Source organism: Camelus bactrianus, chromosome 3, assembly GCF_048773025.1.
Source record: "Camelus bactrianus isolate YW-2024 breed Bactrian camel chromosome 3, ASM4877302v1, whole genome shotgun sequence".
Taxonomy (NCBI): domain Eukaryota; kingdom Metazoa; phylum Chordata; class Mammalia; order Artiodactyla; family Camelidae; genus Camelus; species Camelus bactrianus.
In genome coordinates this window covers 52,625,836-52,639,032 of record NC_133541.1, presented here as the reverse complement: position 1 = coordinate 52,639,032, position 13,197 = coordinate 52,625,836, and the positions used below count along the sequence as shown (strand labels likewise).

The window sequence follows — 13,197 nt, the reverse complement described above, 5'->3', positions numbered from 1 at the left end:
GTTACCGAGGGGAAAGAGGGTGGGAAGGGATAAATTGGGAGTTGGAGATTCGCAGATACCAGCTACTATATATAAAATAGATATATAACAAGGACCTACTATATAGCACAGGGAACTATATTCAATATCTTGTAGTAATCTATAATGAAAAAGCATGTGAAAATGAATATATATATGTATGACTGAAACATTATGCCATATACCAGAAATTGACACAATATTGCAAACTGACTATACTTCAACTAAAAAAAAGAGAAAAAAACATACTAGTATCATACCAAACATCCTGTTGTTTAAAGTTAACATTATATAGTGGACACTTTCCATTAGAGTAAATGAAAAAAAAAATAGAGTAAATGGTCTTTGAAAACATAGGTGTAATGACTGCATAGTGTTCCATTTCTTGAAAAGAAATTCTGAGAAAGCCGAAGAAGTCAATGGAAAAATAGCCTTTTCCAGTAGCAGGCAGCTCATGGCATCAGCTTCTGCAGCTTATGGGTTTTATCCAGCATACTCTCTCCTGGGTTCACTCCCCAGTACTTCCATTAAAATAAACAAACAAACAAACAAACAAACAAACCTAATTACGCCCCCCCAAAACCCTACTGTTTTAAAGATTCCAAATTTTAGGGGAATATTTAGAAACTAAAACTGCTCTAAGTAAAAAAGAAAAAATACACAAAATCCTACAATGATTTCCCATAACATTCAGGATAAATTGCAAATTTCTCACATGAGCACCCAAGGCCCTTTTCTGATTCAGAGCCCTGTCTATTTCTCCAGCTCCATCTCCTGCTCTCGCACACCCCACACCCTAGGGTGCCCCAGGTGCATTCATTCATTCCCCCCAACATGTCCTGTTGCTTCATACCCATGTGACTTTGCCCAAGTTCTCTCTTTAACATCCTTCCCCCATTTCTTTGCCTCTGGAAAACTCTCCTTAACCCCACTATTCATAAGGGAAACCAAAGTCTGTTTTTGCTTTTGTTGAATGCTTTCTAGCTGTGTGTACTGTCAGCCACATCTCAAACCCAGAGCCCCAAGCAGACGCAGGTTATTCTCTTCTATAATCCTTGTCTTCCAATAACGGCATTGGGAAAATGTTAAACATCAGAATGTGCTAATTTAGAGATGACCCTTGAGTGTTGGTTAAGGTTGATTTAAACTCAAGCAAATGCAAAAGCCAGTGCCTCTGGGCAGAGAAAAAATCAGTTGTGCTTCCTACAAACTTATTAGAAGTACCTAACACACACACAAAAGAAAGGCTCTCCTTTACTGGAAAAGAGCTTTCGGTGCATCATCTAATTCTTACTCATTTGAAATGTAATTTGACACATAAATTGCTTTTCCTCACTTTTGATCGATTTTTCAAAACACCTTGAAATGAACATTGTTTTCCCATTTATTTTTCTCTGTTGAGAATGTCCTTCCTTGAATAGAATGTGAGGAAATTTTTGGATTTACTTTTCAAGATTTAGTTAGCTCATTTTAGAATATGTAAACTTTGGACCAAATTAAATGAAAAATTTAAGGCCCCTGAGAAATATTCAGTCCTTCCTTTGCATAAGTAGTATGCCTTCTTGTAAGAAAAAAAGCCCAAACAACTCTGAAATGTATTCCACTTTTTCCTTTTCATTTTTTCATCCACACTGTTGAGAGATAGGAGTAAATAAACACCAAGAGTATACATTTCTTTTCTAGAATGTGTTGATTTCTAAATTCTGTCTTATCTGCTCAAAACTGCCTTAAGGGAGATGAAAAATATTGCATTGAAAGAAAAAAAAGTTACAGGTCTTAGCACTAGAAAATCAACAACTGGCAAGTTCTTTCGTTTGTTTATTAAATATTTATCATGCACCTACTATGGGCCAGGTAGGGAGGTAGGCACCTCTGTAAGAAAAATCACTTGGATCAAGGTCATTAATGTTACTAATGATCTCTATCTTTGCAAACCCAAAGGTCAGTTCTCTGTTCTCAACTTACTCCTCCTCTCAGTGGATTTCACCCTCTTTCCTTCTCCCAAGACTTGCATCTCTGGGCTTCTGAAGCACACACTCACCTGGTTTTCCTTCTAACCTCCTGGCCATGCCTTCGCTCTATCACTGGCTGGCTCCTCTTTCTCCTGAAAGCTAACTTTTGGGCCTTTCTTCTTCTCTAATCCACATTCTCATCCTAAGTGGTCTCCTCTCGTTCTGTGGTTTAACATCATCTAGATGCTAATGATTCCCAATTCTGTATCTCCAGTCCCCTCTTTTCCCTGAGCTCTGGACCAGATCCTACATCCAACCATCCATGTGATATCTCCACTTGGATGTCCAATAGGGATTTCAAGGAGAAGAGTTCCCCCCATTTTCCCCACACAAAGCTGCTCCTACCTCAGTCTTTCCCATTTGGTATATTGTATCATTTGCTTGACCGAAAGTCTAAACGGTAGGAATTGCATTCGGCTGCATGTAACAGAATCCAGTCTAACCAGAGAGCAATTTTGTTTGTTTGTTTTCACATAAGAAGACCAGAGGCAGGCAGACCAGGGCTGGACAGTGGTTCCTCAAAACCAACGATGTCCTGGCTCTTTCTATCTTTTTTCTTTACTGTCCTCATGGTTGCAGAATGGCAGCCCCACCTCCAGGCTCACATCCACATGTCAACGGAAAGAAAAGGAATGAATTAACAATGTCAAGGGCACAGAACTTATATGGGAATAGCAAACCATTTCCAGAAATTCTTAGCAGACTTCTGCTTATCTCTCAGTGTCCAGAACTGGGTTACAAGCTCCACTTTAGATGCAAGAGAGGCTGGGAAATCCAGGTTTTCAGCTGAGCACAATGCTACCCCGCACAAATCAGGGTTTGATATATGGAAGAAAGGTAGGCTGGATACGAGACAGGCAATAGCGGCGCCCGCTCTATCGTCCTGGACTGCACGCTCCTAACTTTCATCACAAATCCCTCGGCAAGTCCTGCCGGTCCCACCTCCAGAAGACCTAGCAAATTCAACCACTTCTCTTCATCTCCATTGCTCAGAGCCTGGCCTGAGATACCGGCATCTCTCCCTCAGCCCACAGCACATGGCCTCCGACCTGGTCACCTCTTCCACACTTGCCCTCTCTCTGGCCCTTTCTTCACACTGTAGCTGTGTACTTAAAAGTACGAATGTAATCACATCACTCCCTTTGTTAAATTCTCCAAAGGATCTGTTATAGCGTGATTTCCCCCAAGCAGACCCGAGACAAGCTGTTTATCTGAGAGGTGCAGGACACACAGGGTGGGGCTATGCAGTGAGACCAGGGAGGGCAGGCGGCCTGGGGAAGGTGTGGTACCTCGCCCTCCTCCCCAGGGGCCACTGCAGCTCAGCCCAGGGGAAGCACTGGGAAACGGTGTAAAACCCTTGCTTCAGAATTACGCCACCCCAGGGGCAGGGAGGATTTATGCACCAGCCCCCAAAGGTTGCTGGTCTCACTCTCTTGGCTTGAGCACTCAACCCTGAACCTACCCCTTCCCTGACCTGATTCACAGCAAAGCCGGCACTTCCTTCCACTTATTAACCTTTCTGTTTACAGACCTTCACAGCTTCTTCTGTTTGAAGCAGAATCATAAGAGGGTGCAAGAGTCACTTTATTTCTTTAATAGGATAAGAAGTTCAAAATACAATTTAAGGATGACGGATGTTCGCCTTAGGAATTTGCTAAGTTCTATTAACAAAATAGAAACAGACTCACAGACATAGAAAACAAACGTATGGTTACCAAAGGGGAAAGGGCAGGGAGGAATAAATTAGCAGTTTGGGATTAACAGACACACACTACTATATACATAATAGATAAACAACAAGGTTCTACTGTATAGCATAGGATCTAATTCAATAGCTCATAATAACCTGTAATAAAAAAGAACGAAAAAGAATAGATATATATGTATAACTGAATCACTATGTTGTACACTAGAAACCAACACAGCATTATAAATCAACTATACTTCAATAAGAAAAAAGAAATTTGCTAAGTTCCAGTCTCATTTTAAAGTAGTTAAATTTCTGTGATGTTCTCTTTGATAGACAAAAAAAATGCATATAACATCTTTAATAATATAGGAAAATGTCAAGTAGGGTGTGTAAAGCTTGGAATATTTCTTTAAAGGCAATATATTATGGTATATATCACCTGATGATACTAGCAACTAATTATATGCGCATGGTATCTGCATATGGCATTACTGTGGTGGTGGGTATAGATGAACTGTGAGTGAACAACTTTGGATATATTTCTGCTTTAGATTAGCGAACTACTTGTCTTTATTTTCCTTTCTTCTTCAATTGTTCTACAAAGTAATCATTACAAGCAACTGTGAGAGCTGCCACCATGACCACGAATTCATTAAAATCCACTTTGTTGTCCTTATTGGCATCCAGGTCCTGCATTATCTTATCAACCAACTCGGGATCCTTTTGGCACTAAAAAGAAGAAGAAAATTTCTAACTCCCAGGCTTTGAGGTTCATAGTGACAACTGAAATCACATCTTCCTTTTAGCTACATGAAAGTTTTTAGTTCCATTTTTAGCCTCTAAGGCAATTTCCAAGTGCCTGTTTGCAGGTAGGTGAGAACCAGGCACACATTCTAAATGGGGCTAGGCCTCGGCCCCAGGGCCATACAATCCTGGCTCAAACCAAAACGCCAAGAGGAGCAAACAGCAGCACATCCAAGTGAGCAGCTTGTGCTGAAAATGCATTTACACCACAGGCCAAGGGGCCAGGCTGGGGGTGGGGGGCAGGCGGGACATGGAAAGCTGGAAGCTTTGAAGCCAAAAGGGACAGTGAGTGGCTCTGCCCTTTGCCAACAATGGGACGTGGAGGAAATCACTTAATAATTTTAAAGTTCTTTATTTACCAAAAGGGGAGAATTATATTTCCCCACAAATTTGGAACACACTTCAACACACTTTGGAAAGTCCTTAGCACCAGGTTGTTAGAATTAGCAAATAAAAATACAGGACAGTTGGTTAAATGTAAAACTTTCAGATGAATGATGAATACTTTCTGAGCTTGAGGCCCCAACATTGCATGGAACATATAATATTTTATCTGGCACCACGCCTGACACACAAAAACAGGGGCACCCAATAAAGGGGAGATCTTATAAGGGAGACACCATTTTATCAGTAGGAAGGAACCCAAAGAGGAGATCAGGGTTCAGAAAGGGTGGGATTGTGAAGCCCCCACCTTCCCTGAGATTGGTTGATGAGAAATGTTTCCAAAAGTGTAGTTCATTTCCTCCAGGAATTCCCCACTGTCCTCTCATTAGTTGCCAAGCATTTAATAGCTGGAAACTTAAATTGAATTGCTCAAAATCAAGTCAGTCAAAAACAATGATAAACTTCACTTGAATAAATCGATGTGCCAACAGTCCAGGGGACTCCTAAAATTACTTAAAAGATATTGTAAGGAATTATTATGTTAAAATTTTTTAATTTTAGTTTCTTCTCATAGAGGGTGGGAGAAAAGCGTGTCATAATTACAATTCCTATTGTCTTAGTACTGGGTTTGAACAGAATAACATCAAGCCAGGCTACTACAAGTGCTAAAAAATCAATTCAAGGCAGCTCTATACATCCCAGAGTAAGCATTTTTCTCAGAGAAGGCTGAGAAATCCTTACCCCATTGTAAGGATTCACGTGTGGATGTGTTGAACTCCCGGCTGTTTTGGGAGGTAAACCTGTTTGCTACCCACCTGGTCCCTGGCCAGACATACCATTGCCAGCAGTCCCAGTCAGCTTGTGCTTGGCTAACAAACTCTCCAGGTATTTGTCCTTCACTAGAAAATTTGCCACCACCGCATAACGTACCCCAGGCTTCATTTCTGGCCCCAATCACACTATTTATTCATTTACAGACAGCTGGACAGAGCTCCAGGTATAACTCGTGTCACTAGTTGTAACTCTAACTCCTGGTGCAACTAGATATATCTTTGATGGCTGCACCAGGATGTTGAATACTTCTTGAAAGCCTCAAATATCTCTTATCACACCTGGAAACTCTAACTACAGCACGAAAGGAAAGGGCACATGCCTCCAGGCACAGAAAACAAAGAAGATCTCTAGTTTTTGCGTCCCTGTATTTTGCATCTCGATAGAAATTATACTGTGCGTGTGGCAGAACACAGGAGACTACATACACAGAGGCCATGCCAGGACGTGCGCCACATCCACCCTAGATTGGATGGGGAGAAAAGCGGACTCACCGAGAGGAAGTCCGTGAGCTCTCGCTGCAGGAGCATTTTCAGCTCCCCCTTGTTAAGCTTGAACCTGTCCCCTTCCCTGCAGGAATAGCGGTGGAAGATCATGATCATGGTGTTCATGGCAATCTCCAGCTGGGTGGGCATGCTGGTAGCAGGACGGATCCCTCTGGCACAGGCCACCAAAGCCGGGAGAAAACACTTGTTCAGAATAGGCGGGTGGGTAAACAACACTTTAATTAAAACAGAACATTGCCATCCCCAGGTCACCCCACTCCCCAGGTGACGTTTGTTAAACCGTGATCATCTTCCATTACCCGGGGCATTCCGCCCATCCTGGGCAGAGCGAGCCGCAGAGGAGACCTTTGCTGGGAGCCCCACTCCCTGACAATGGCGCTGTTTCAGCGCATTTGAAAGTTAGCAATCAGACAACAAGCACAGAGCCATGATAAAACATAGGTTAAAAGGAAACAAAAAAAGGAAGAAAATACATTACTTTGTACCTGTTCAGCAGCCGCACCGCTCTGGCGACAGGTGTTTACAGTTAAACTAGAAGTGTTCATACAAGGGGGGGCAGTTCCCGCCTCCGCACACCTGTTCCCGAGAAGCTGAAATTGCCAGGGATGAGATTCGAATGGAAGGGCCCCTGAGTCTGTTTTTAATCACAAGAAGGAGCAGGTGTGAGCTGCTGCCCCAAGGGCCATCAAGGAAGGGCTGGCACCCACTGTGTGCCCTGGAGGAGAAGGCAAACAGGGAAGAGAAGCCCCGGGTTACCCCTCATTAAGGGCAGTGTGGGTACAAGTGCTGTCTTGGTAGGAAGGTGATGGCTGGGAAAACTAAAAACAGGAGCAAGAAAGGCTGGTTCAAACCTGGAGCCTCCTCAGCAAAGCCAACAGCTGGGTCAGGGGTCAAGGGACTACGCTGAGAGCAGGCTTGTTAAACTAACAGTGAGTTGTGCAGCTGTTAAAAAAGAAAAGAAAAGAAAAGAAAAAAGAATGAGAAAGTGCTCTGCCAATTTAGAAAGGAAAAAAGCAGCGACTCAGGGTGTGTAGGAAAAAAATAAGAATAAGGATACATATGTGTGCATACACTTCAACTTGCAAGTAGCAGGTGTAAGGGCACGTTCAGATGATCACGCGCAGAGCAAATGTGACGCTGCGTTTTGCAAATCACCTTGACTGTCTCACCTGGATGTGCCTTTTTTCCTGAAATTAATGATAACTTTCTATCATTATTTCATGAGTTCCTTGACTTTTGGTAAAGAAAAAAGTTAGGAGGCTTTTTAATGTGTTGTACAACTTTACTATTGTAATCTGTTGGTCAATATTTGTTACTAAACATTTCTGTGATGTGAGATTTTAATTCTGGCAGTGAGTTTGGAAAGTTCTTGAAAGCCTGTGTTTTCTAAAATAAGACAAATGTCTTCTACATGTCCATTTGCTTTTTATTACAATTTTAAATAAGACACTCATGTTAATTAAAAAGGGGGGGAAGAGGGTAGAATGGAGTGGTTGGGAGTAAGATCTCTCATTTACATCTTTTAGACTGATTTTAACTTTTTTGGTTAGGGGAATGTATTGCATAGTCAAAAAAACCCAAAGTCTGTAGAATGAGTCCTTGAAGCTGTGCATGCAGGAATCCACAGCAGAGGGATTTCCAAGTGAGAGAAACTTAACAAAGAAAAAGTCACTGGAAAAATCAAAGCCAGACATTGGCCACTGTGCTTTTAAATGCTGCCTATCCTCTCAGGACTGAACTTTAATTATATAGGAAGCAAACCAGTGGTATCTCCTTTGTAATTCCTTTCAACCAGCCTGTTGGGATGTGCCCTCAATGGGCCCACCCCCACCCTCTTACCAGACGGTGGTCCACTGGGACCTCTGGAGAGGTCCCCAGGGCTGCTCTCACCGTACACCCAAAGCCCAGTTCTCACAAATATTTTTAAATTAGTTTTTTTAATTGTTAAAGGAATAACGCGTGTGGTAAAATAATAATATTCTGCATACTCAAGAGTATAAAATAAAAGTAAAACTCTCTCCGCTATTTCCCACTCTTGTCCCTTTCGGTTAACACTTTCCTGCATGAGAGGCAGGCTCGTGATGGTGAAAAGTATGACTGCCTGGCTTCTGCTCTCACCTCTGCCACTGACGAGCCATGCAGTCCTGGGCTGGTCTTTGACACTCTGTCTCATTTTCCTAGTCTGTATAAATGGGATCGCAATAGTACCTACCCAGCAGAAAGGATTAAATGAGTTAAAACATGTGCCTGGAACATAGTGAGTGCTTTGCATGTACTGGCTGTTACCCTTACACAGAAAAAGGATGTGTTTCTCATTTATTTAACTGTGTATAATATTACATATATATCCTTAAACATATATATATATATGTATAATAGCATCAACAGGTGAGCACCTTGTTTTTTTAACTTAATATATATCAGCACATATAGACCCTATTCTTCACTGAAGTTGCATTTTATTCCAGTGGATGAATGTCCCTACATACATAGTCAAGAAATATTTATCAGGCACTGGAGTTATGCCAGGCCTTGTGTAAACAGGACAGAAGAAACTCGCTCTCTGAGCAAATCTTGTTGCTGTTTTTATTGGGGTTGTGTTAAGTACAGAGGATGCAGGGAACACTGATGTCTTTTTATGTTGGGTCTTCCACCCAAGAGCACCCCTATGGTTCTGTGACCACACTTCTCTGAGTCTCCTCAATTTTTTTTCTTTTTTTAATGGAGGTGCTGGGGATTGAACCCAGGATCTCGTGCATACTAAGTATGTGCTCTACCACTGAGCTATGCCCACCCCGCTGAGTCGCCTCATTTCTGAATGCACTTTCCCCTCTTCGACGGTCAAACGTCCTCCAGTGATTTCAGCTGTTACTATAATTGCAGTCACTTCACAAATCATACTTTTTGGCCCAGATCTCTCAGCTCCAAAACCACTTATCCAACCGTCTGCTGGACCGCATTCATACCAGAATGTCCCACAAGCTTCTTAAACTCAATGAGAACCAAAGCAAAACCCATGCTTTCTCCCCACCCATGCCTGCTCCGCCTGCCGTCTTGACCGGCTCACTCATCCAGCTGCTCCCGTCACCCAGCGTCTGACACTATTTTCAAATACCAGTTGAACCCATCCATATCTCTCCATTCTTCTCCACCTTTGGGACTTGGCAACTTCTGCTCTCTATTACTGCTCTCTCTACTCACGATTCTCCATTCTGAGCCCCATTCTGGGGTCAGAGTAGTTCGTCCAAAACACAAATCGCCAGCCACCCACTCTCCCGACCATTCAGGGGTCTGATCTGCCTACAAACTGACTGAAATGTCGTGCTCCCCCAGTCTTCTGTTCTGGGCCCACTGCCTGGAGTGCTAATTCTGTCTACTCCTTAAGGCTCAGGTCAAACATCTCCTCTTGGACGTTTTCCCACGTGTTTCCCGATTCCCCAGCCCCACTCTGATAGGTGTCCACCTCTGTCCTCGCTGTCCTCCAGAGCGTCCCTGTTTCTTTTTCATCATTCCATTCATCACACCTTCTTGTAATCACTTTTTCTGGTCTGCCCACATACTCCCCACTCTCCAGGCTTTGGGTCCCTCAATGGCAGAACTGACATCTGGTTCATCCTTATACTTTACGGCATTTGGCACAGGATCAAGCACATGGTGGAAATGCTCAGAAATCTTTGCTGATGGATTGGTTAATGAGAAAATGCCTGAGAGAGGGAAACTAAGCTCTCCAAAGAGTTGAGCCCTGTCTGGTTTAACTGTCTAAAGAATTATTTGATTGCCTTTATTCACATACAAAATTTGCTTCAGAGACAGATAACAGTCATTTCAAAGAATATAAAGAGTTTGAACTTTGAATTCACTATTTTCAGGTTAAACTGCTGAAGTTATAAAGACATTAAAATGGGTAAGTCTTATGCAATATATGGATCTCAGCAGTATTATGTTTAAATCATATTCAACCACAAATTAATCTACTCGGAGAATTCAGTTGGCAGGCAAAAGTCTTAATAGATTTTTTAAACTGTAATGCTGTAATCTGATTTGAGAGATAGGATGTGACCTATGTATGCTTTGCTCTTGGGGTTTGAAAGCAAGGTGGTTTCTACTTGGTTTCTGCCTGTCCTTGGCAGAGCTAGATATTTCCTTTGGTATATGCTGCCCCTTAGTGTCAGGCTGAGGAACTGCACCTGAAAGCTCTCAATTCCCAGAAGATGCTTGAAATTGTAAGTCACAGGGCCTTTCTTCAGAGGCTTATCTACGATGTAAGGCAGTCCCAGCCTCTGCCCTCCAGGAGACTTTCAGAAACAAACATAATGTCAAAAGGCTCAACAGGGCCCTGTCAGGCTAGGGACACAAATTTCCAGGTGATGTGAAATTCCAGGGCGGGCATGGGAGACATACCTGTTAATAGCCCAGAGGGGTCCTCCAGCAGCACCTTACTTCTCTACGAATCATTAGTTTTACTTTTCAATTTCTGGTATGAGTCATAACCCTAGGGCTAAAAGGTAGAACTTTGCATCTAGGAAATAGAGTGACAAGAATGAGAGAAATGGAAACATCAGATTTGGGGGAGTTTAAATGTAAGGATGATTTTGCAGCCACTATGGAGAATAGTATAGACGTTCCTTTAAAAACTAAAAACAGGCTTACCATATTATCCAGCAATCCCACTCCAGGGCATATATCTGGAGAAAATGCCAACTCAAAAAAATGCACATACCCCAGTGTTCATAGCAGCACTATTTACCATAGCCAGGACATGGAAGCAATTTAAATGCTCATCAAGAGATGACTGGATAAAGAAATTGTGGTATATATATGTATGTATGTGTGTGTGTGTGTGTGTGTGTGTGTGTGTGTGTATGTGTATATATACACACACACACATATACATATATATATACACACACAATGGAAAACTACTCAGCCATTAAAAAGAATGAAATACCATTTGCAGCAACATGAATGGACCTAGAGATTATCATACTAAGTGAAGTAAGTCAGAGAAAGACAAATCTATGATATCACTTATATGTGGAATCTAAAAAACAAAACAAAACAAAAATTATTTACAAACCAGAAATTGGACCCACAGGCATAGAAAACAAACTATCATTACCAAAGGGGAAAGGGATGAGGGAAAGGATAAATTTGGAGTTTGGGATTAACATATACACATTACTATAATAAATTAGATAAACAACAAGGTCCTACTATATAGCACAGGGAACTATATTCAATATCTTATAATAACCCATAATGGAAAAGAATCTGGAAAAGTATATATGTATGTATATCTGAATCACTATGCTGTACACCTGAAACACAATGTTGTAAATCAACTATACTTCAATTTTTGTAATTAAATGAAAAAATTTTAAAGTAATGATTATTTTAGAGAAAAAAAGCAAGTGTAAATCCAGAGGTGGGATGCAGAAAGAGTAGAGCTGTTGGAAAGTAGGGCTTCAGACATGGAGCCTGAAAAAGAGGAAAATGTGAAAAACTGACCATCCTGTTACCAGGGACATGACTGACACCCTGGGGCAGTAGGGATGGGGAAGGAGGGCAGAGAGGGTGGTGCGCTGAGCCTGCCACAGATTCCTAGGAGGGTCTCTGACTCTGGGCCCAGGTCAGAATCATACCAAGCTGCCTCCTTCCAAAGTTTCCAGTTTTGTCTTTTTAAGTAACCTGACTCAAATATTCTGTCACTTTCATGACTATGACATGAACGAGTTTAAGACTGTTATGTGGGGTAGGAAGGAGGAGTTACAAAAGGGCAGGAGGATGTTTTGGGCACGATGGCTATGTTCATTATCTTGACTGTGGTGATGGTTTCACAGGTGTATACATGTCAGAACTTAAAGTATGCTTTTTAAATATATGCAGTTTCTTGAATGTCAATTACAACTCAATAAAGCTATTCAAAGAAAGAAAAAAACTTTCCCAGAATCACATAACTAGATTACAGCAAGCTGAGATTCAAACCTGTTTGTCTGACAAAAAATTAAATCCTACAGCCACTTAAAAGTAGAATTATAAAGACTACAGAAATACAAAAGAAAAAAAGACTACAGAAATGTCAAAAAAATTTTTTAGCAAAACAAGTGAAAATAACAAAATAAAAATCATATGTATGCTATAATGGAAAATTTGTGTGCAGAAAGAAAAATAGGGAAAATACAGATTTAATAGCTCTTTAGTAGCATTGTGGATGATTTGAAAATTCTTTAATGCTGCTGTTAAATTGCATTTTCAAGTAAAACATCAATTATAATTATACACTATTCAAAATTATCTACCTTCATTAGGCAAGTCTTTTAAGGTATAGTGTTGAATTGTAAAACTTAGCATATAAAATTCTAGACTCAAAATCATCATGTAATTTTTTTTACATACATATAAGAAAAGATAAAGGAAATATGCAGAAATGTTAATAGGTTTTTTTTTAAGGGTGATGTTTTTTCTTTTTCTTGTGTTATTCTTGGCTTTGTAATTTAAAAATCTTCAGTAATGGCCATATCTTACTTTTATAACAAAGAATAAATAAATAAAATGAGTTGTTTTAAAAATCATAGGGCTGACAAAGCATTTGAACCACCGGAATACTGCCTTAGCGCTAATCCCCACAGACCTCCCTGAGGCACTTTCCGGTTTATGAAGCCCTTCTCACACACCCTATTGAGCAGCAAGTATTTGCCCAGGTCTGGATACAGTCTGCGAGAAATTATATAATTCAGGACAAATGCTTAAAATATTACTAAAAAAAACACATTACAGATACTTATTAAATACTTAACCAAAGCTCAGGTGCGTGACCTGGCTGCGCCCCCTTCTGCACTAGAGGACAATGACAACCTTGGGCCAAATGCCCTTGAAACTCCTTTTCCTTTTAAAACATTTTTGATTCCAAAATTAGTTTAAGGATCAGTGCGTGTGTGTGTGTGTGTTTGTG

General features: G+C 41.1%; 1 protein-coding gene across 1 annotated transcript; it reads right to left on the bottom strand.

The window, feature by feature from the left end:
• Positions 1 to 3,575: 3,575 nt before the first annotated feature.
• S100Z (S100 calcium binding protein Z) lies at positions 3,576 to 13,197 on the bottom strand. The gene is made up of 2 exons (XM_010949273.3): positions 6,234 to 13,197; positions 3,576 to 4,449 (listed from the first exon to the last, which is right to left on the bottom strand). Exons 1-2 carry the CDS (start codon positions 6,372 to 6,374, stop codon positions 4,291 to 4,293), a joined length of 300 nt encoding a protein of 99 aa, XP_010947575.1. The 5' UTR covers positions 6,375 to 13,197; the 3' UTR covers positions 3,576 to 4,290.

What these genes read in the sequence shown, in the direction of transcription:
- S100Z (XM_010949273.3), bottom strand. Translation starts at nt 6,374, where the DNA reads ATGCCCACCCAGCTGGAGATTGCCATGAACACCATGATCATGATCTTC. An exon ending in AGCTCACGGACTTCCTCTCG is followed by an intron (nt 4,450 to 6,233) that starts GTGAGTCCGCTT and finishes TCTTCTTTTTAG; the next exon opens with TGCCAAAAGGATCCCGAGTT.